At 41.0% G+C, this 22,739-nt stretch overlaps 1 protein-coding gene across 4 annotated transcripts in view; it reads right to left on the bottom strand.

The window, feature by feature from the left end:
* Positions 1-3,949: 3,949 nt before the first annotated feature.
* Positions 3,950-22,739, bottom strand: part of TRABD (TraB domain containing) — a 36,055-nt gene continuing 17,265 nt past the window's right edge. For 3 of the 4 annotated variants that reach the window (XM_073000593.2, XM_073000594.2, XM_073000595.2), the window contains exons 4-10: positions 22,083-22,249; positions 21,192-21,332; positions 18,266-18,376; positions 13,350-13,489; positions 11,049-11,221; positions 8,792-8,903; positions 3,950-7,043 (exon numbers count right to left, since the gene is read on the bottom strand). In XM_073000593.2, coding sequence (XP_072856694.1) covers positions 6,866-7,043; positions 8,792-8,903; positions 11,049-11,221; positions 13,350-13,489; positions 18,266-18,376; positions 21,192-21,332; positions 22,083-22,249 — 1,022 coding nt within the window. In that variant the 3' untranslated portion in view covers positions 3,950-6,865. Of the gene's footprint in view, positions 7,044-8,776; positions 8,904-11,048; positions 11,222-13,349; positions 13,490-18,265; positions 18,377-21,191; positions 21,333-22,082; positions 22,250-22,739 lie in introns of all 4 variants that reach the window. The other variant, XM_073000596.2, reaches the window with a different exon arrangement.

Here is a 22,739-nt window from a genome sequence, read left to right as displayed (position 1 = left end):
GTTCTAAGTCTTCATAAAATTGGTCAGTTTCAGTCTCCTTAGCATTGGTGGTTGGTGCATAAACTTGGCTTACTGTGATGTTGAAAGGTCTGCCTTGGATTCGTATTGAAATCATTCTATCATTTTTGAGATTATATCCCATTACAGCATTTCCCACTCTTTTGTTGACTATGAGGGCTACTCCATTCCTTCTACGGGATTCTTGCCCACAATATTAGGTGTGATAATCATCTGAATTGAATTCGCCCATTGCTTTCCATTTTAGTTCAATGACGCCCAGGATGTCAATGAAGGATTTTTCTTTGCAGCATCGGTCTTTCCTTTCCCTTCCAGGCACATCCACAGCTGAGTGTCCTTTCAGCTTTGGCCCAAGCACTTCATTAGCTCTGGAGCTTCTTATACTTGTCCTCTGCTCTTCCTCAGTAACATGTTGGATGCCTTCTGACCTGAGGAGCCCATCTTCCAGCATCATATCTTTTAGCCTTTTGTTTCTGTTCATGGGGTATTCTTGGCAAATATACTGGAGTGGCTTGCCTATTCCTACTCCAGGTGGATTGTGTTTAGTCAGAACTCTCCACTATGACCTGTCTGTCTTGAGTGTCCCTGCACGGCATAGCCTGTAGCTTCTCTGAGTTACTCAAGCCCCTTCGCCACGACAGGGCAGCAATCCAAGAAAGTCTAATGAGAGCTTAAAGACTCACCCATTTTATTTGATCGTAGTCCACTGTTTTTGACCAAATAAAGCTGTTTTAGAAGTGGATTACATTCACCAGGAGCTCGCTTGCTCACCTATTTATTTACTACATTTGTATATCGCCACATTAGTGCATAGCACCACGCAAGGCGCTTAACAAAATAATAATAAAACATTTAAAATCAAATTAATATTAAAATCAACTCTTAAATGAGAGCAAATACCACTAGAAAGAGAAGAGGCATCTTCTCTTAAGTATGGGAACCGACATCGGGTCAGGCTGGCTTGCCTAGAAAGGCTTCTCCATATAGCAAAGTCTTCAGAAGCCTTTTGAATGTTCAGCAGGAGGTAGCGAAGCGCAGCTCCACCGGCAGCTGGTGTCATAGTTTAGATACCACTGCGGAGAAGGCCCGGCCTCTTGCATCTGATTTCCTCACCTCCCTTTGAGTGGCTATTCAGAGGAGCAAGGCCTGGGAGGATCTGGTGGGATGGGTACCTAAGCTAAGCTTATGACAAATAAAACATCTCAGGGGTGATGCTAGCCTCTTCCTGGTCCAGGATTTTAGAGTACAGCACCAAAAGGGATTTCTTGTCTTTCTAACGCGCCTCTCACTTTGTGGTAAAGATTTGTTATTACTTTCAAAATGATTTTTAAAAATTGCCTGTCATTCTGTTTCCCCAAAGCAGCATTTTCAAATTAGAGTGGAGAAATCCTGCTTTGCCATAGTGTTGCAAAAATTAACAGTTCAAACACCTTGGTAGACCAATTCCAATTATCTACAAGATGGGTGAAGAGAACACCCACTACGAAAGGACTTAACTTATTCTGCAGAATAAAACATTACACATGGGTTAATACCCGAACAAGGTGTCTTGGAATTTACAGATGTGTGCTAGCATTATATACCGTATTAGTTGCGTATCACTGACCTTGTCTGCATGCCTCATCTGGCTAGTATAAGTGACCTAGCTGATGTCTGCCCTCAATCATCATCGTCATCATCCTCAAACTGCAGAGCTGGAAGGGACCTTATGGATCATAAATCCTGGCCTCTGGAAAGGAGGCACTGTGGGGTATCAAACTCCCAACCTCTGATTCCGCAGCCATATATCTAAACCAGTGAGCTATTTAGGCTTCTCTCTGCTGTTTTATCTATAACTTTCTGTGCCACCTGTTCTTTTCACAACACATTCCTTTCCTTAAGTTAGTTAAAGGCCAGGCCTTGATACTTACTGTTTCTTGTATCTAACATGGCAAGCTAATACAAAATGGTACTACTTCTAAGCATGATTGAAAATAAATTTAACAATAGTGACAGATAAACCCTTGACTTCCCCACAGATTTCTACCATCAGCACTCATGTTTTTCAGAGTTGAAAACAAACATAAGTGCATTCATTTCTATTTGTTGGTCTACTTCATACTTTTGCCCTACGCTAGAGATAAGTCATGTCATTTTTCTATCTGTTCTGTATGTTTGATTCGGGAAAGTGTTGTCAGTCTTAAGGACCAGAATCAGAAGTCCTTAACTCCCTGAATTGTGGGAATGCCAAGCATGAACAGGAGAGAAAACAGGTGCTTGCTAAGACAAATGTGACTCAAATACTGATTGAATACACAGCACTTTTTGCTTAGAGGTGTAGTGTTATATGGATGTTGAAATCAGATTAAGACCAAATAAGTCTTAAGTATGTGGAGGATCAGCTTCTTGTGGTTGTTGCACATAAATTATCCAGTATTTCTCAGTGGTATCAGTTTGCGCCACAAAAATCTGCAAGTCATCCAGGGTTGAGAAATAGTTATGAGCCAGTCCCACTCAACAGGTACAAAAAAAGAAGGGGTATATATGTCATTTGAGGAAACTTTACCATGCTAATAACAGGATTCAGTCTGAAGAAGACCCTTGTCAGGATTTGCTCAGCCTCAAAAATAGGGGACGTGGTGGCGCTGTGGGCTAAACTGCAGAAGCCTGTGCTGCAGGGTCAGAAGACCAGCAGTCGCAAGATCGAATCCACACAACAGAGTGAGCTCCCGTCACTTAGTCCCAGCTCCTCGCCAACCTAGCAGTTCGAAAGCATGCAAATGCAAGTAGATAGTTACCACCTCGGTGGGAAGGTAAAACGGTGTTCCCTAGTCATGCTGGCTTGAAAACGGGATGAGCACTGCCCCTAGAGTCAGACACGACTGGACTAAAAATGTCAAGGGGAACCTTCACCTTTTTAAAAATATAGAAAGTCTATAAACTGTAAAGGAAAAATAATGGTTTTTTAAAAAAACATTTTGTTCAAAAGCTGCATCTCAGAATGAGGGATATGGAAAATGTTTTGTAGCATAGTTCAAGGTATCGGCAGAACTAATTCTCATGCCATAACACTTGTATACACTATTGTAAATACTGCCTACCACCGCTCAAAAAAGGTGGCTGAAACAATTCGTTTGTTAACTTTATTTTATACAGGCAGGAAATACCTATAATGACTAGGCTTTACTCATGCTTTATTTTGATCTTGCAAATTCAATGATGCTTCAAACTAAGCATTCAATACATATGCTGCCCCATTTGATCCCCATTAAGTAGCATGGGGGGGGGAAAGTAGCATCCTGAGAGTTGTGGGCTGTTACCTGACTTCTCCCATGATAATTTCAGTGTTCACTATTAAATATGCTATGTCCAAAGAAATGTTTCTCTGGCCAGTCAAGCATATTCCACCTAAACACCCAGAGCCAGAATGCAAAAAGTACATTACGGACAAAACAAGACAAAGATGGACAATTGTCAGGCAGAAATTCCATTCGGTGTCCCTCAGAATGACACCAGTCTACAAGTGCTTGTCACTCCTGTTTCACTAAAATATAGTTTGCCAATAAAAGAACATGGGACTTTTCCATCCCAATATGCTACACTAGATGGATTCTTTTTTTAAAAAAAAAAGTTCCAATGGCAAAAATCTACATATTTATTGGAACATTTTTGTCCCAACTATTTTTTTCGTTTATTTGTTTGCAGGAAGAAGACAAGAGTTGAGCAAGTGGCTTAAATCTGGAGACATTGTTTATGACTGTGCACATGACAATGTCACTGTGTGCTTACATTGTAGGTCAGATTCTGTGTGGATTCTGCAGCCAAACATGACTCTGGGGGATGAAAACATTTGATCCAGCTATGTGAAGCTTGATCTACCTTAGTATACCTTCATGTGCCTTGAGACACTGCATAACACATCATATACACTTTGGAACAAATTACACACACGTAAAGTTGAAATCCCTGCGCACAGGTAGCCATTTTATTATTTTCTTTCTTATTTTTGGCATGTGGAAATACATAGAGCACAAGTGTGCCTCATATCCCTCATTTAACATTAGTCCACTTAAAACTTAAGGCTCACATATTTGTCACTTATTTTTAGTCTTCAGTAGAATTTACCCAAGCATGAAAACTTTGAAGTAAACATAGTACACTCAACCAACAAGATGGGGGGGGGGGGAAGAAGGGCAATACAATAACAAAATAGATTCAGCAGGTTTGTGATATATTTTGTTAAGATGTATGTTTGATAGGCCCTCTGTCCTGTCATCCAAGTTATTTTCAAAGGACATACTAGGTTTAAAGGAGTTTTACTGTTAAGACATTTTTAAAAAACTCTTGGAAGTGTAATAAAAAGAGAATCTGACAAATTTAATTAACAAGATAATTTCTTCTGTAATTTTTTCAATTCGAAAAAGCTGTTTACATGTTGTACTTTCAGCCTCAGCGTCCTTTTTCTTCCAATCTTCAGCTGAAAACTATGAGATGAAGACGAGAAATGTCATCCTCTACACCTTGCATAATTGAGTTGATCTGTATCTGTGTAAACTGAGCTGTGCATCCTTTGCCATCATTTCACAAATAAATTTAAAAACCATCAATCTTGTTCAGTCAAGGGAGTAAACTGGTTTGCCATGGAAAGTATGTGTATATCTCATAAATGACATACAGCACTAAGATCTTCTATCTCAAACCACTAATTCCGGACAGATTAGTAAAGGTCACATATAATTCCAGGGCAAACAATCTCAAAAATATCAATTAACAAAATCAGTTGTTGTTTTGCAGATATAATTTCAGTAAAGTCTCATTGATGGGATCACGGTCCACTGGGTCCTCATTGCTGTTCTTCCACTAGTTCTCAATAGATAGAATCCATCATAAACTCTCATTCAGGCAGAGCTCCCTTAAGCACTGCTACTGCCTGATCATCAGTGATGTCACGTTTATGCTTTCTTTAGAAAAGCAAGAACCTCAAACAGGAACAATCATACATAGTAAACTGTTTGTGTGCTCCTGATTTTTCCAGTGGGGTCTAAAATTACTTACCTCTTGGATTCTGCTCGCTGAATTTTAAATAAACTAACATATATAAGGCCATTTGAGAAGACAGGCTATATTGGTTTAAATTTCTTGCAGAAAACATGCCCCCCCATTTGCTCTGCTGCATGTGCAAGGCTGTGGACTGTACTGATATCATTATTCAGTTTCTAAGGGTTCAGACTCCACATTCCCAAAGGAAGAGGAGCGTGAGAAACAGTTTTCTGTGCGGTTGATAGACAAATGCATGAGAGCCACAGTAGCAGGCAAGATGTTTTCAGTCATACTTTTATGAATCAACATTTGGTAGGGGTGGCACTCAAAAGCAATCTTAACGGCATACAAATTCTACAAAACAGGCAAGATCTTTTTTTTTTTAAATGTAGATGCTAAAAAAGCTGGAATATTCAGAGAAGTATCCATAAACACAAAAAACTCCAGACAGTTTAAGAATACTGGTTGATCTCTGTTAAAGTAACATTCCTCTTACTTTTGTAATCAGTATTTCATTACATTCAACTTGAATCAAGATAAAGAGCTTACATGGCATCCAAGAAATGAAAAGGAAATACTACATTCAGATCAGTTCCAGATTTATTTCTCCCAAAAGGAGAGTCAAAACTCTATAGCAGCCTCCCCCAAACTGTCATCCCTCAAATGTGGCAGTTACCACTCCCATCATCCTCAGCCAGCATGGCGATTATAAGCCAACATTTCTTGAGGGCACCTGGCTAGGGGGAAGGGTGGTCTCTTGGCAGTTGTGCAGTACTGAAATCCTGCCAAGGAGCATTAGTTTACTAACAGGAATCAAATGGATCCAATCCAAGAGGACTAATGTGCCCTGTAAACTTAAGAATTACCCAGCTACTGGAAAGAAAAAGGAAGAAAAGAAGCACAAAGACAGGACTGCAGCTGAAACTTTCAGTCAAGAGATATAAATCAAATACATAGAGGAGTCCTAAAAATTGAAGGAAGCAGCTAAGTAAGGTTAAGCACTCTTGAATGGAAGGTTTCAGTTCTCCATCAAAATAGACAATTGAAAAGTGCTTAACTTTGCTGGATTCTATCCCCTGGGCACAGTGCTAAAGGCAACTTCTTTTAAAAAGTTAATAAGGCTTGTAAGAGACAGAGGTTTATCAACAACAGCCAGCAGATTTCTGATATTTCAAAAGCTCCTGCAGTTATTCTGTGGTTTTTTTTTTCAATTACAAAAAAGCCACTATGTATAAAAATCTTCCAGTAAGAAGAGGTCCTTCTATGTTATCGTGTGGGTGCTTGGCATCAGAAAGGATGACTTGGCGTTACTTATACCAAAAACACATTTGGCTTTATGAGCCACTGTGCTTTCTAACAGGAACACTGCCAGCGTATTGTTTCTCTGGACACGATTCACCAGCCAGTTCTCTTGTGCAAGCTTCAGTGAAATGAAGAGTAAAGTCTCACTGATGAGATCCCATTCAGTTCAATGGTGCTTGCAAAACAGAAGTCTCTAGTGGACTGTATCCAAGAATGTTAAACTCAAGTGTTGCCTGCATACTATATCATCATGTTTATAAATATGATATATACATGTAATTGTAACCATATATGTGTGCACATACTTTAGGTACCTTATACTGGCATAAACCTTTATGCCATACATTTATTCAGTTTGGTGGATGAATGCTTATTCAGTTAGGTCACGGCTGGTGGTGTGTTTCATGTCAATCCATTGGTTATGCTGTAACTCAGCATCAGATGATACACTGGGACAGAAAATCGGTGATTTGAACCCCTAGCCCGGGTTGATGCGTGTTGCTGCAACAGTTGCAGAGTTTCCAATTCAATGCTGAGGCTTTACATCTGCCAGTTTTTGAAGATAGTTCTGTGCAACAGGCATGGATAGAATAAACTGAACCGTCCTTTGTCCCATCCGAAAACAGCCATAACTCACTAGTCCAAATACAGTAGCCTTTATAACAAACTTGAGGATTTTGCTGGCAGTTGATGGAGGAGGCACACTGAAACAGAGACCAGGGCGGAAGAAAAACAAAAGCTTAACATGCAGCGATGGCAGAAAAAAGATGGCTAATCATTATTTGCACTAAACACAGTTCAGGGGTGTTCAGCACACCATGCAACAATGGTATGCTTTAAATATCAGCATATACTTTAATCATTTGACAATCTAGTATTTAAGGGGCCTACAAAAATATCTTATGATCATTTTGGCCTATGCTGGCACATCTGCTGGAGAAGAGCTTATCATGTCTTGCATTTTAGGTATATTATTATATTTTATTGTAAGATGTAGGTGAAACACTATTACAGTACAATGTTGCTGTTACCTGATAGTGCTGGTAATGCTCAGAAATAAATCCACTGAGTTTAAAGTTACTTACAGCCCTAATTACTGTATACAAAGTTACCCTGTATAGATTAGGACATGAAATAACATTTACTCTTCAAACACTACACAGGTTTTTTTATTGCATACATGACGGGAGATAAATTATACATCTTGACTCATGTCCTGTTCAAAATATTATGCTAATTGGCGAGTCACGTACTGGAGCATCCAAACAGGCACATATCCTGAATGTCACCTATCACCCATATCTGCTTCCACAGTTGCCATTCTGGATACAGTAATTTGAATAGGATACTGGTCCATTTGATTTCTACTACAGTGACTTCAACTTTTGAAATCCTTGTCAGAAAATTTTCTGATTTAAGCAAGAGTCCAGAAGGTACGATTCTATTTTAATTTATAGTATAAATCACACAAACCATTTAATTTAAATTTCAAAAATGTTTCTGAATTTTTTTTCTTTATACAGTAGGACCCCCATATCCACCGGGGAATGGTTCTAAGCCCCCCCTCCTGTGGATATTTTTATGACAGCACAAATCCCTTTTTTAGATGTTTATTCTAAATGGAGCTTGCCTCAGTACATATTTACAAGTTAGCTTGCTTTTGTTTTTTGCTCAGTTGGGTGATTAAATGGATTTTGTTGCCTTGACTGGAAGGATGTTTAATGCTTTAAGGAGGAAATATGTCTTTGCCTTAGTATGTGATCTGCCCCTAAGATGCTCATGGACATCACAGATTCAAACCTTGGATTATCCTATGCTGAAAATTTATTGCAAACCTGGCTCTTAGAAATACAGTTCCTCTTTGGAACTCTTTGGAACTGACCACAGCCAGTCGCCCCCCGGCTGTGGAACACACTCCCTACTGAAATCCAGCTGGCACCCTCGCTGGGTGTTTTCAAAAGCCAATTAAAAACTTGGTTATTTAAACAGGCCTACCCCCCCCAGTCAATTAAGTGATTTTCTCTTTATCTTTTTTTTTCTTCTCTTTTGTGTATTACCATCTTGGAAATCTGTTCTTCAGAATTAACTGCATTTTATATGTTATTTTAACGTGTTTTAACTGATGTAAGCCGCCCCGAGTAGACATTGTCTAGAGGGGCGGGGTAAAAATCGAATAAATAAATAAATAAAATAAATAAGTAGATAATCCTTGTTTGCAGTCACTTGTTTGCAGATAGAAAACTCTTTAATAGCCTCCCTTCTAGCCTGCCTAATTTCTTGTCTAGCTAAGTCAATTTCCGTGGCACCTCAATGACAGAAGTTCCCATTTCATTTCTCTTGTAAATCACCATCTGCCCCTCACCTATGAACTGGCCTTTTTATACCTGCCCCTGGCTAAGTGAAGAAACTGAAGTTTACGAAAAATGACTAAACCTACCAGAAAGAGAATTACCTCATTATTTCTTGGATATTCAAGTCAGTGTTCCAGTTCTTTTCAATCCCAGGCACATGGCCCATTCCAACCACACCAACGACAACAGAGGGGACACATCTTCTAGGTTCAGCTAAAATAGGGAAGAAAAAACATATATACAATACCGCACAGGGCTTGTTCTTTACTTAGCTCTATTTTTAGACCATCCTGTCAACCAGAACTATCAGAGAAACTCACAAAGTGGAACCTGATAAAAAGTAAAATATTTAATGCTGAGTAACCATGTTACAGGACTGTACTGTAATATGATCCAAGGCCTGTGGTTGAAAAGAAAACAGTGAGGAGGGCCACTACAACTGAAACTGGACATTTCAGTGCGATAGTGCCAAAATACCTGTTTTCACCATCATGTGGACTGGTAGTTTTATATTGCTGTTTCACTCCATGTTGTTGTTGTTGTTGTTGTTGTTGTTGTTGTTGTTTTGACTTACAGTATATACTGCTCCATAGTACTACAGCACTCTTGGGACGGTTTACAATGTAATTATGCAAGAAACACTTTGCCCTCCAGCAAGCTGGATACACATGTTACCAATCTTGTCGTTCGTTTAGTCGTTTAGTTGTGTCCGACTCTTCGTGACCCCATGGACCAGAGCATTCCAGGCCCTCCTATCTTCCACTGCCTCCTGGAGTTGTGTCAAATTCATGTTGGTTGCTTCGCAGACACTGTCCAGCCATCTCATCCTCGGTCGTCCCCTTCTCCTCTTGCCGTCGCACTTTCCTAACATCAAGGTTTTTTCCAAGGAGTCTTCTCATGAGATGGCCAAAGTACTGGAGCCTCAGCTTCAGGATCTGTCCTTCCAGTGAGCACTCAGGGTTGATTTCCTTTAGAATTGATAGGTTTGTTCTCCTTGCAGTCCAGGGGATTCTCAAGAGCCTCCTCCAGCACCACAATTCAAAGGAATCAATTCTTCGGCGGTCTGCTTTCTTTATGGTCCAGCTCTCACTTCCATACATCACAACAGGAAAAACCATAGCTTTGACTATTCGGACTTTCGTTGGCAAGGTGATGTCTCTGCTTTTTAAGATGCTGTCAAGATTTGTCATCGCTTTCCTCCCAAGAAGCAGGCGTCTTTTAATTTCGTGGCTGCTGTCTCCATCTGCAGTGATCATGGAGCCCAGGAAGATAAAATCTGACACTGCCTCCATATCTTTCCCTTCTATTTCCCAGGAGGTGATGGGACCAGTGGCCATGATCTTAGTTTTTTTGATGTCGAGTTTCAGACCGTTTTTTGCACTCTCCTCTTTCACCCTTGTTACAAGGTTCTTTAATTCCTCCTCACTTTCTGCCATCAGAGTGGTATTATCTGCATATCGGAGGTTGCTGATATTTCTTCTGGCAATCTTAATTCCGGCTTGGGATTCCTCCAGTCCAGCCTTCCGCATGATGTATTCTGCATATAAGTTAAATAAGGAGGGTGACAATATACAGCCTTGTCATACTCCTTTCCCAATTTTGAACCAATCATTTGTTCCATATCCAGTTCTAACTGTTGCTTCCTGTCCCACATATAGGTTTCTCAGGAGATAGATAAGGTGGTCAGGCACTCCCATTTCTTTAAGAACTTGCCATAGTTTGCTGTGGTCGACACAGTCAAAGGCTTTTGCATAGTCAATGAAGCAGAAGTAGATATTTTTCTGGAACTCTCTGGCTTTCTCTGTAATCCAGCACAGGTTAGCAATTTGGTCTCTAGTTCCTCTGCTCCTTCGGACTCCAGCTTGTACTTCTGGGAGTTCTCGGTCCACATACTGCTGAAGCCTACCTTGGAGGATTTTGAGCATAACCTTGCTAGCATGTGAAATGAGTGCAATTGTATGGTAGTTGGAGCATTCTTTGGTACTTCCTTTCTTTGGGATTGGGAGAAAGTTGGAAATCAACCTCAAACTGGCTACCTGAACCCATGGGGACTGAATTCAAGTCTTGAGCAGGGGCTCGATTGCAGTACTGCAGTTTAACCATTGGGCCACGGGGCTCTATGAAGCTTCCCAACACCCTGATAGTAACAGAAGCCTATAGCAGATGACAGTATTTGCATCTGCTGAAGAGATTACTGCTCCTTACTTGGATTTTCTAATTGTTAAGCTATGTTGGGCTCCCGCTGATTCAGTTCCAATCTTAATCTGAAGTTGCTTATAGACTCTCTCCTGGACTGATTAGATTTCCCAAGAGAAAGTCGCCCCGCCACAAAGCAGTTCAATTTGTGGTACAACCCACCTTCAGAAGCACGAGGTAGTTCTGTTCCCTTTGCTGCTTGCTTCAGCATGTAGGTTAAGTAGATGTCTCTTTCAGAAACAATCGTTCGATGGAGATCAGGGAATTCTCCAATCATCTCTGCCATCATTTGCTCCAGTAAATCTTTTTGCTTACACTTCTCTACATCATCTTTACTGCAAGAAAGAGTGGGAAAAATCTGCACTTTGTTTTCAGACAAAAGCAAATCTAAAAACATAGCATGGGCCTAACTATATGGGATGCTAATGATGTGAGGAGCAACCATTTCCTACTTAAGGGCCAGGCATAGGGGAAGAGAGTTAGCTGGTGCCACAGCAGCATGTAGGGTAGAGAGAGAGAAGGGGAGGCTTCAGCCTAGTGTAATCTCTGCACCTATCCTCTGGCAACCGGCATTATGAAAAATGGCTAGCTGGTACTGACAAGAGTTTTCTTCCCTAGCATTAATTGCTAGATTGAAATGGGGCACCCCCTGTATTATAAGCATATTGGAGAAATTAAAATACATGTGTTGAGACATTTGAACTCATCCACAGTAAGTTTGCAGTTTAAACTGATGTGCAATACAACCAGCCTATCAGTTACAGGAAAGAAAATGTTCCTTTACCGTGGCAATGAACAAAATCTGAATTTGTTGAATGGTATCTTAGAGAAAAAGGTCTCATAAGATAGGTCACAAAAGATACAACAGGAATAAGAAGAGTTAACACACAGTTAAAGAATTGTATTAAAAGTGCTTTGTGTATCTTAGGAGTATACACCACTGAACCACTCTTCCATGGACATTATTAAAAAAAAAACCTGTGTCTGCTTGCAGAACAGCATCTGTAATTAAACCAGGCAGATGCTTCTCCTGTCAAGTTCAAAGGAAAGCAAAACAAACAGCTGTTACCCTGCTATGTGCAAGCAGTGAGTGGGAGGTGTGAAGGAGTGCAGTGGTCCCCAACCTTGGGCCTCCAGATGTTCTTGAACTACAACTCCCAGAAGCTTTCACCACCACCTCTGTTGGCCAGGATTACTGGAAGTTGAAGTCCAAGAACATCTGGAGGCCCAAGGTTGGGGACCACTGAGTTAAAGCATATAAAATTCATTCCAATTGTAACATGCTATTTCTTTGGAGAGACATCTCGTCTTGCCTTTTGCTGTTATAACTGTGTTACCTTTGTTGCAATTCAAGTCTTGGTGCTGCCAAAATACAAAGCCACAGTAAAAGACACATGCCTCCTTGGCAAATCAATTGTGCCTCATTGTTTTGATGTTCTAGCACACAATGTTTTGATGTAACTCATTACCTTATGGATATTGCCACAGTGTTCCTGGTTCGCTTATCATGCTACTAATCAAGGAGTAAGACTATACTATTGTAAAACTCACCAAGACCAAAAGTGGCAGCCAGAAATGAAACCAACTCCTGAAGCCTCAAGAGCTAATTCACACACACACAGGTCTGCCAGCTATATGTGCTTAACTCCTAGATACAGAACTCCCTAACAGCCAGTGACACAGCTAAGAGAACTAATTTAAAGCCCATTGATTTTAACTGGTCTACTCTAAGGATGCTCACCTCTGGGTCCAATTCCATCTCTGCATGGCAGGCTAAAATTCAAACTGCCTCTCTAGAATTGCTTTATTCTTTATCATGTGGCTCTCCACATAATTTGGGCTTACAATTTTCATCAGCCCTAGCCAGCTTAGTTAACTGGGGAAGGATTGTGGGGGATGCACTCCAAAACATAGAGATGGTTACAGAGGCTCGCCCTGCTTTAGACACTTTTAATGCCGGCATAAGATCCACTTAATTTGCCACAGCTAATTATGGCTAAGGGACCTGGTGCACCTCAAATGTATGTCCATGCAGAATTATGCAATTATGATGCACCCTGGGATCTTGTCAACTAGCTGTGGCAAGTAATGCAACATTTATACAAAGATCAATAGGATTCCAGCCACTAATCCAAAAGCCTGTTTCTGAAGTGAAGAGTGTTCAAATATATGCCACTCTTTGCACGTATAAAATTCAATGTTTTCCTACATCTGTGTACAAAATGTTGCATTATTTAATATTAGGAATGAAATGAACAAACTGCCGGTTCACTGGCATAGATGTTGCCTGTGCTTTTGTTATTCACGTACTGATGCAGCCCTAAAGCCATCGCTGGTATGAAAAATATATGCCCCTCTGCTCCACATGTCCCAAGGCTTGGGGATTCTTCTGGTTTGAGCACCCAGTACCTCATGCCATCTTGTCACTGCGGTCCACGAGTTGTCTGTTACACATGTTCCTACCTGATTGGATCAGAGAGGAAGCAGAGGCCCCAGGCAAGCTTGACTTTTTGCCAGAAGGAAAGTGCAGCAATGGCTCTCTTGAAGGTGACTGGGATTGGTCTGTCCCCAAGATGAAACTTGCAGAAAGGTACTCGACTAGCCTGTGGGAGAACGCAGAGGCTAGCACGTCATTAACACTACATAGAGAAGACAGTTAAGACATTACAGGTTGTGATGCATAAATATTATTTTTCATTTTCAGCTGCAATATCACGAAGGGCACATTTCCCACACAAAGTTTATTTCAAGGGTCCAAAACAATACTGGCAACAAAAGGGCATTGCCATTGCCAACCAAGAAGAGCACCAGCCATCTAGACAAGCAGAAGAAAATACGTCACACTCCTCTTCTTCACAAATCCTTTTCTACCCAAGAGGAACCTGATTCTCATTTTATGAAGTCAGAAGTGAATGTTCTAAAACTGTTTGTATCTTTAATATTTGCTATCTCTAGGAGTTTACTTTTTTGACTGCTTTGTTCATATAGTTCACAAAATCTATGTTTACCTATCTTACAAATGAGCAGGCAGGGAGACAAAGAGCAGCAATTTCATCAGACACAATTCTGTGTGTGTATGTGTGTGTTTTCAAAGGGCCCGTGTGTGTGTCCGTGTCCTTGTGTGTGTTCAAAGGTCCCTAAATTAGTTTTCATGCCCTTCACATTTTAGGGTTTTGAAAGCTTTGGAATCAACTGTTGGAAAAACTGTACCCATAAGAGCAGTGGTCCCCAACCTTGGGCCTCCAGATGTTCTTGGACTAAAGCTCCCAGAAGCTTTCACTATCACCCCTGCTGGCCAGGATTTCTGGGACATGAAGTCCAAGAACATCTGGAGACCCAAGGTTGGGGACCACTGCATAAGAGTATATCCATAAGCAGTTTCCTCCATTGGCCCCAATGGCCATTTTGTACATCCTGGTAAGCAGAGAAAAACTGTGTGTGTGATTACTGTTGTACATTATTTTCTGAACAAGATTTTGGTGTGTTTGTGTTTCAATACAGGAGAAAGGTCTTCAAGATAGTTGTGTGTTACCAGGAAAGTATGCTTTGCTGTGCCATTTTGAAATTGCCCGCATCCATTTTATTCAGTAAAGCAATCTAATAAGGAATGCTAAAAAAGGGCAGGATGGCCTGTAAGTGCTCATTAGCTGTTTTTCTTTTACAATAATAAGCATTTTCTGCATTTATTCCGCAGGCATGAGCTTCCTGACATATATAAATATCCTACCCCTTATTAATTTTCTAATCTATTTCATTTACACTGAACCTCTATCACCCAGGAAAGCCTGCAAAGGCAGGAGACACTATGCAGGCAGCACCATGAAACGTCCTGCTAGGATACTACGAATGCAATGGTGCCTATCATTAGGAACACACCTCCAGGATGCTGTGACAAAGAAGCAATCCACCGCGAAGACATTCCAAGGAGAAAGTCGTCACCTGCTACCAACCACCCTTTTTTTGTTGTTGCACCGATCAATTGGGGAGGACGTGTAGTGTGGCAAAGAGATGCTGTGCATGAAAACAGCCTCATGTTTACTTTCTAGCATCTCCAGGTAGGTGTGGAAAAACGTCTGCCGGAAACAGCAGAACACATGTTGGACCACACTGACATAAATAAACCAACTCTTTGACTTCAAATAGCACACAACTGCTATTTTGTTATGGTCCTCTCAGGTAAAGAGTGGTCGAATAGACCAGATGGGTGGGATATAAATCAAATAAATAAATAAATAAAGTTTTTATTTTCTGGAACTGTTTTGGCCTGTCATTGCTCTCTGAATGCCTCATGAAAGCAACTCCTCTACTTAGAGAGCAGTTTGAATAGGACTGCTATCTGGCTCCTCTGCATTCTCTGTATCACCTGAAAACAAAGGTTTCTATGAGACTGACACAAGGCTGTTCTCTGGTGGAATACTCTGTTGTCACCTACGCAGATACACTCGCCGTGCTCAGGCAGACACTCATCACCCTGCCACTCTCCACGGTGGCTTTCTGCCCACAAAAAGCAATGGGTCTGCAGCAGAGATATCACTGCTTTATGGATAGAAAAACGATGGTGGAGAAGGAAGGGGCACAGGTATCCATGGAAGTAATGAACACTCCCTTTGTATAAGGTAGCTTCCCAGTTTGGTTAAAGAGAACGCTTTCTGTTGTGCCAGTTAAGTCCTCTCCTTGGATAACACTGTTTTCTTTTGCAAAATCTACTACATCCACATCTATAGCTGCCTAGCTTCATCAGGCATTCTCTTTCTGCCTTTGCTCTCCTGGACTTACCACCGCTTTTCTCTAGTCCCACTGCTTTCCTCTCCTGGTGTTTGCGAATTCCCAGGTGGTGCCTTTTGCCTCATTCCTGCTGCACCTGTTCGCCCTTCTTCCCTCTTTCTCATCTGTGCCAAAATTACTGTATACGGCAAGGCAATGCTACTGACTTGCCAACATTTACTTTGCAATCCCTTCCCCCTTCTTCTTGAGAAAGCCTTACAGTTAATGATACAGAGCTAAATTAAACTGCTAATACCAAACCAAGTAGACCAATGGGATCAGTGAGAATTGCACAAGTGCTGACTTGCCAAAGTCCCATTAATTTAATGGGTTTACTATTGTCGTCGTTGTTTAGTCGTGTCCGACTGTTCGTGACCCCATGGACCAGAGCACGCCAGGCCCTTCCACTGCCTCCTGTAGTTGTGTCAATTTCATGTTGGTTGCTTCGCAGACACTGTCCAGCCATCTCATCCTCGGTCGTCCCCTTCTCCTCTTGCCGTCACACCTAACATCAAGGTCTTTTCCAAGGAGTCTTCTCTTCTCATGTCACTGCCTCCATATCTTCCCCTTCTATTTCCTAGGAAGTGATGGGACCAGTGGCCATGATCTTCGTTTTTTTGATGTTGAGTTTCAGGCCATTTTTTGCACTCTCATCTTTCACCCTCATTACAAAGTTCTTTAATTCCTCCTCACTTTCTGCCATCAGAGTGGTATCATCTGCATATCGGAGGTTGTTGATATCTCTTCCGGCAATCTTAATTCCTGCTTGGGATTCCTCCAGTCCAGCCTTCTGCATGATGTATTCTGCATATAAGTTAAATAAGCCGGGGGACAATAGACAGCCTTGTCGTACTCCTTTCCCAATTTTGAACCAATCCGTTGTTCCATGACCAGTTCTAACTGTTGCTTCCTGTCCCACATATAGGTTTCTCAGGAGATGGATAAGGTGGTCAGGCACTCCCATTTCTTTAAGGACTTGCCATAGTTTGCTGTGGTCCACACAGTCAAAGGCTTTTGCATAGTCAATGAAGCAGAAGTAGATATTTTTCTGGAACTCTCTGGCTTTCTCCATAATCCAGGGCATATTAGCAATTTGGTCTCTGGTTCCTCTCCCTCTTCGGAATCCAGCTTCTACTTCTGGGAGTTCTCAGTCCACGTACTGCTGAAGCCTACCTTGGAGGATTTTGAGCCTAACCTTGCTAGCATGTGAAATGAGTGCAATTGTATGGTAGTCGGAGCATTCTTTGGCACTGCCTTTCTTTGGGGATTACTATAGCTGGGATTAATTAGACTTTATCCATAATTGCTGTTTTGTCATGTTCTTCTGAGTTAAAAGTGTTTTGTTTTCTGGGATTGTTCTGACTTGTCTCTACTCTTTCCCACATATCATATAAGGGCAACTCCCCTGGAAAGATTAAACCAACTGAGTATTACCTACATTTGGCTCCTTTTGTACTTTGTTTAGCATGAGAGTAAAACAAGTTTCATTCAGACTGATGCAAAGCTATCCGTTGGTGGAACATGGCAAAGGCTGCGCCGAAGAGGTTTCCCCACCACATGATGTGACCTAAATCCCCCAAACCATTTATGCTCCAGAAAAACTCAGTCACCAAACACAGAGAAATAGTGTGCACACACAAAAATGCAGGTGTCCTGAGGAAGGGCAACAGCAGGCATCTGGCCTAACCAAAAGGGAGTTAGCGGCACAACCTAGAAGTCAAGGCATGGCATAAAACAATTATAGAAATAATAGTTGGAGTCAATGCGACCTGAGACAAAGATAAGGTTCAGCATCTTCATCTTCTTTGTTGGCTCACTGACACCCAATGTTGGATAGAGACCTCACCTTTTTGTCTTGTTCAAATTCTGTTTTGTACTATTCTAATCCATGCTTGGGTAGATGGTTTAAAAAGATAAGCAGGACACCTAGTCTATGGTCCTCTTTTACTCCTTCTTCAAAGGTTGCCATTGGTGTATTTCTTTATTCAGCCACTCATCTACTTGTTTCATGCTATTGTCTCACCATCCCCATCTCAATTTTAATAATGTTCTTTTACATCTCTCTTTTAAACACGTATTTTTTCAAATAACCTAATTTTTGCATTATCTGTAAGTGTGGTATTTAGTATCTGCCTTTGCTCTTTGAGTTTCTGCAAGCTACGTAATTGTTACAATATTTTATCATGACCAAATTTTATTAGTACTATTGCCCACTTTATCTTCTTCATAGATTGCACTGCCTCAGTCAATTTCCTTTTTGGTATGGTGGGGCAGGGGGAGGGAATGTACTCCTTTGTAATTGTGATAAAATGAGTAAGAAATAGATCTTCTTCCAGTCTGTGAAAAAAGCCACACTTCATTGTGATGGGTCAACACTAGAAAGCTATAGAAAAGGAAGTTCAACGTCTAAAAATCAAATATTGCATTTTTATACATCTTTAAGATTTATGGTGTCCCCCCCCCCCTGCACCTTAAAAGGAGGAACAAACACACCAAAACTAATCAAGTGAAATGCCACTCCATGGATTTACCTACCAGCCTTTTGCAGTTCACTCAGCTTTTTTTGCCTTAGGAAAACACACTCCTACTGTAATTTCATGTTAAAAAACACTCACCTCCTTGAATGCCTCTCTGAACTCTCCCCCAGGAGCCATCCCAAGCTGTTCTGTGATATGCGCAGAGACCTTCAGCAGCAACATTTGCATCAGTCCGGACATGAGCCCATTCTAAAATAAGAGAGGAACGTTGAAGAGGAGACAACCTGCCCAGATTACTAGAAAAGATCTGTTACCATGAACAGCTATGGAGAAACCAATTGTTCTGGCAAAAGAGGGAGGGAAAACCACCAACTCTGGATGCTGCCTCTGATTTATTGCTGAACATGTTTCTCATTATTTCAATGTGTATATACACAAGAATCGCTGAAAAGCCTTTTAGCCATCTGCTACTTTGTTTCCCTGAGAGAGAAAAGGCAAGAAAATAGTAGAAAATTAATCTGCCTGGCTTTGACATACTAATTTTTATTGTTCCTAACCCCCTCCTGTATTTCACCCTGACAGAGAACTATAAGAGTAATTCCTAACATATTTGGTAATTAAAATAGATCAAACACATTGCAGGCTTATTTACTAGCTGAATTAAAAATGGTTGGGGCGCACACAAAAGAATCAGAACATGATACATCGGCACAGTTTTAGAACACATTTATTTATTTATTTATTTATTTATTTATTTATTTATTTATTTATTTATTTATTTAATTCTATTTATACCCTGCCTATCTGGTCATTTCGACCACTCTTTTTATATGCTTTGCAGAGGCACTGTAAGTAAGTGCACATTGCTTTTATATGCTTGAATGTGCACTTACGTACAGTGCCTCTGCAAAGGTGCAGGTCACCAGTGTGGAAATAACCAAATACAGGCACGTAACAGTATGAACCGGCGGCAGCAGTTCGTCCCCAACATTTCCTCAATGGTCATTCAAATAATGGTGGACAGAATTATTTTCAATAGATAGGTCGTAATTTTCCATGGCACTAGAAGTTAGTTGGCTTCCTATGGGAAAGCGTCGGGCACGTTTTAAAAGCCTGTTTTAGGAAGTCTTGTGCAAGTGATCCGTTCAAGTCTCTGCAAGGGCAGCCTGGGCCTTTCCCAACAGCCCACCAAATGGGGGGGAAAGGAGAAAGAACACTGGGCAGCAGAAAGAGAAGAAGGGCCGGGATCGCTGACTTCCAGTTGTAGTCCTCCTGCCACTGGTTTAAGGGCCATCTATCCCACACACAGGCCCCCAGCTGGAATAAGAACCCTGAAAGAAGAATGGCTGCTGATACCTAATCTGGGAATTTATCTATGCCAAGTGTGGATAAGATGATTCCATCGGATACCTGATGTAACAAATAAAGGTAAAGGTTCCCCTTGACAATTTTTGTCCAGTCGTGTTCTACTCTAGGGGGGCAGTGCTCATCCCCGTTTCCAAGCCATAGAGCCAGCGTTTTTGTCCAAAGACAATCTTCCGTGGTCACATGGCCAGTGCGACTTAGACACGGAACGCTGTTACCTTCCCACCGAAGTGGTCCCTATTTATCTACTTGCATTTGTATGCTTTTGAACCGCTAGGTTGGCGGGAGCTGGGACAAGCGACGGGCGCTCACTCCGTCATGTGGATTCGATCTTACGACTGCTTGGTCTTCTGACCCTGCAGCACAGGCTTCTGCGGTTTACCCCACAGCGCCACCACGTCCCTTTGATGTAACAAATGGTGGCCTCTAAAATTTTCAGAACACCCTAATACTCAAAATATAGTTGACTACCTAAAATTATGTTAATATCTCTACACCTGGGTTGTGGATCCATCTACATTTAGAAACAAAGCAGTGGGCAAAAAAGGTACAAGAATGTGAAAGGGGAGATGCTGTCAATCACAGCTTCCCTTATTTTGAAAATATGGCTTTAACCTTTCAATGCTCCCATGAAAAACCTCTCTCTGTACAATGCTTCTGGCCTTTATTTCTGGCTCCTTTATACAGTATCCAACCAACTCTCTGTTTCTTGAATGGATGAAAGAAGAGTAATTTATGTTGCCATGCATCCATGGCATTGGTAATATTTTGTGCTACCTGAAGAACACAAGCATTTCTCGGGAGGATGGGAGCAGCAGCAGTCATAGACAGTTCTTAAGACAGACTTCAGTTTTTTCCTAGGTGAACTTGTGAACACAGTTCCTCATTTCCTCATACAGAGCAATACATGACACAAGATAGTAGAGAAGATACAAGAAGTTCAGCACTCTGTGTGCTGGCTTCATTTTAGTCTTTTCAATATATTTCAGAGAAAGATTTCAGTATGTCCCAATCTGCCCCCTAATCATCATGGTTGAGCAGGAAGTGGGACTGTGAACTTCCACATCATACTGGCTCTTCACACAGCACAAAAACTGAAACTGAGGCTTTGTTCTCCAGAGCAATCAGCAGAGGAGAATTAAAGAAGATGATCCCTAGTAAGCTGCTCCTCTCTTGCCTTCCTACTTCAAGAACTGGAACACCCGGATTATCATGGGATATTTCAGATGAAGAAAGTGACAGGTGGAAGGAAGAAGATTGTATATAGGAGTGTCTTGTTGGTCCTACCACAACTAGACCTAGAGACTTGTGCAGTATCCTTAGATACAAACAGCAAACTGACAAATGAAGGCAGTTCATTCACCCCAGGAAGCAGGTACTGTACTCCTGAACATCTATTAAATCACATGCAAAAGTGCTGGGTCAGCTATCCGTCTTAATATTTAGTTCACATGGGCATTTATAGCGGTCTTCTGTTACTAAGCAAGTTTCATGTACTTCTACTGTTTAATGACTCCCAACAGAATTGCACATGCGAAAAAAGGGCCTATGCAATTAACCTCTTTTGGTGCACCGAAGCCTCAACTGCAACAAATTATAAAAGCTAAGGAAAACCTTATTTCAGCTTCTTTGCAATGAATTAACTTACACAAACACACACAAATGCAAAGAGATGGTTTTGCCACTGAGGAACTCATACCTGCTTTATAGCTTGCTGAAGTTTCTCCAGATTGATTTCTTTGGCTTCTTTCAGTAATGTTCTTTCATCCATTTTTAACATAGAAACTCTATATTGGCACAGCTCAACCACGACCACATCAGGCTGTACCTCTTGTATTGTCTGAAAGAAGACAGACTGAGTTGCACGCTTCCAGACAAGACTAAAAAGCACTGAAGACAGTATTGGATGTTTCTATGTGAATTCTCTTCAAGCACATGGCAGCCAACCCTAGTTTCACGTTTTCAAAAATAAATCTTTGGAAATATTTATATTCAAACAGAAGAGCACAGTAGGCCTCCCGTATAGTTACAGAAAGAAAGAAGAAAAATCCCAGAAATGAACTATAAATTATATTGTGGCTTCTAAAGTTACAGATATTTGTATTTGGTACTAATGCACAGACTTCCAGAGAAGCTTACAATTTTAGAACATTTCAGTAAAATGAATGAAATAGGGTTTTGCTAATCAGAGAAAAAGTCATTCATAGGAGAGCTCTGAAATTCCTCATCCATTTCTATAAAATGCCACACATGCTTCTTCTCCCCAAAATTGCAATTTCCTCACCAGAATCACCTGTACTTTTATCTACAGAAGCTTTTCAATGTGCCTCCCTTCCCCATGCTTTCACATCTATCACAAGTAATATCAGAGTATGATGACAAGCATGTCATGAGGATGAGTGAAGTATTGATGGGACCACATTGAATGCACTAGAAGGGATACATAAACTGGCTTTAGACAGAGACACTATAGGCTCAGCTTCTACTGCAACACAACACCTTTTTCGGAGCACTAAAAATATTCAAGATTTCACAGGGGACCTTTGGAACTCTCCAACAGAATAAAAATGCTCAGGACTTTAAAACGTACCTTCACAACATCTCTTTTGCTGCTGTCGCTGAAGTGGGCCGTGCCAACGACATAGACTTTGGACCCTTCTTCAGTGGCAAGTTCTGTCACAGTGCTTGGAAGGCTGGGCTTCTTCTGCCTCTTTTTCATCTTCATCTCCAACAGGATTTTCAAAGCATCCGCATCAGCTGAACGGATTTAAACAGATTTAGATTTGAGTTGTCTTCCATTTTCCACGATAGCCTCAATATCTAATGTGTCTGCAGTATGACTAAACTGAACCTTTACCTATGACTATTTTAAGGACAGAATAGAGGGGTTTGGGCTGGATGATGGCTGATGAAACCCCATGACTAGTTGTGACTTACTGTGCTAAAGTAAGTCACATTTAGAGTAGGCCCATTTGAATCAAGGGTACTTACAAGGAAGTTAACTCACCAAATCCCCAATTATTCATTGGGCCTTGTCTAATGTGATTCACTAGACTAACCAACAGGATTCTGACCACTGTGGTGTACACATTTGCTGCAAAAGACTAACAGTGACAACTCTAATCAACAAAATTTTGGCCAGTGTCTTGTACTTAGAAATATAATGTTAGCATTTGTTTTCTTGAATGATTTCTGTACAGGAGAACCTTGCATACAGACTGACTTCAGGTATTTATTTATTAAGCCA

Source organism: Pogona vitticeps, chromosome 5, assembly GCF_051106095.1.
Source record: "Pogona vitticeps strain Pit_001003342236 chromosome 5, PviZW2.1, whole genome shotgun sequence".
Classification (NCBI taxonomy): Eukaryota; Metazoa; Chordata; class Lepidosauria; order Squamata; family Agamidae; genus Pogona; species Pogona vitticeps.
The sequence above is the reverse complement of the archived record's forward strand: the minus strand, read 5'-3'. Positions and strand labels throughout refer to the sequence as shown.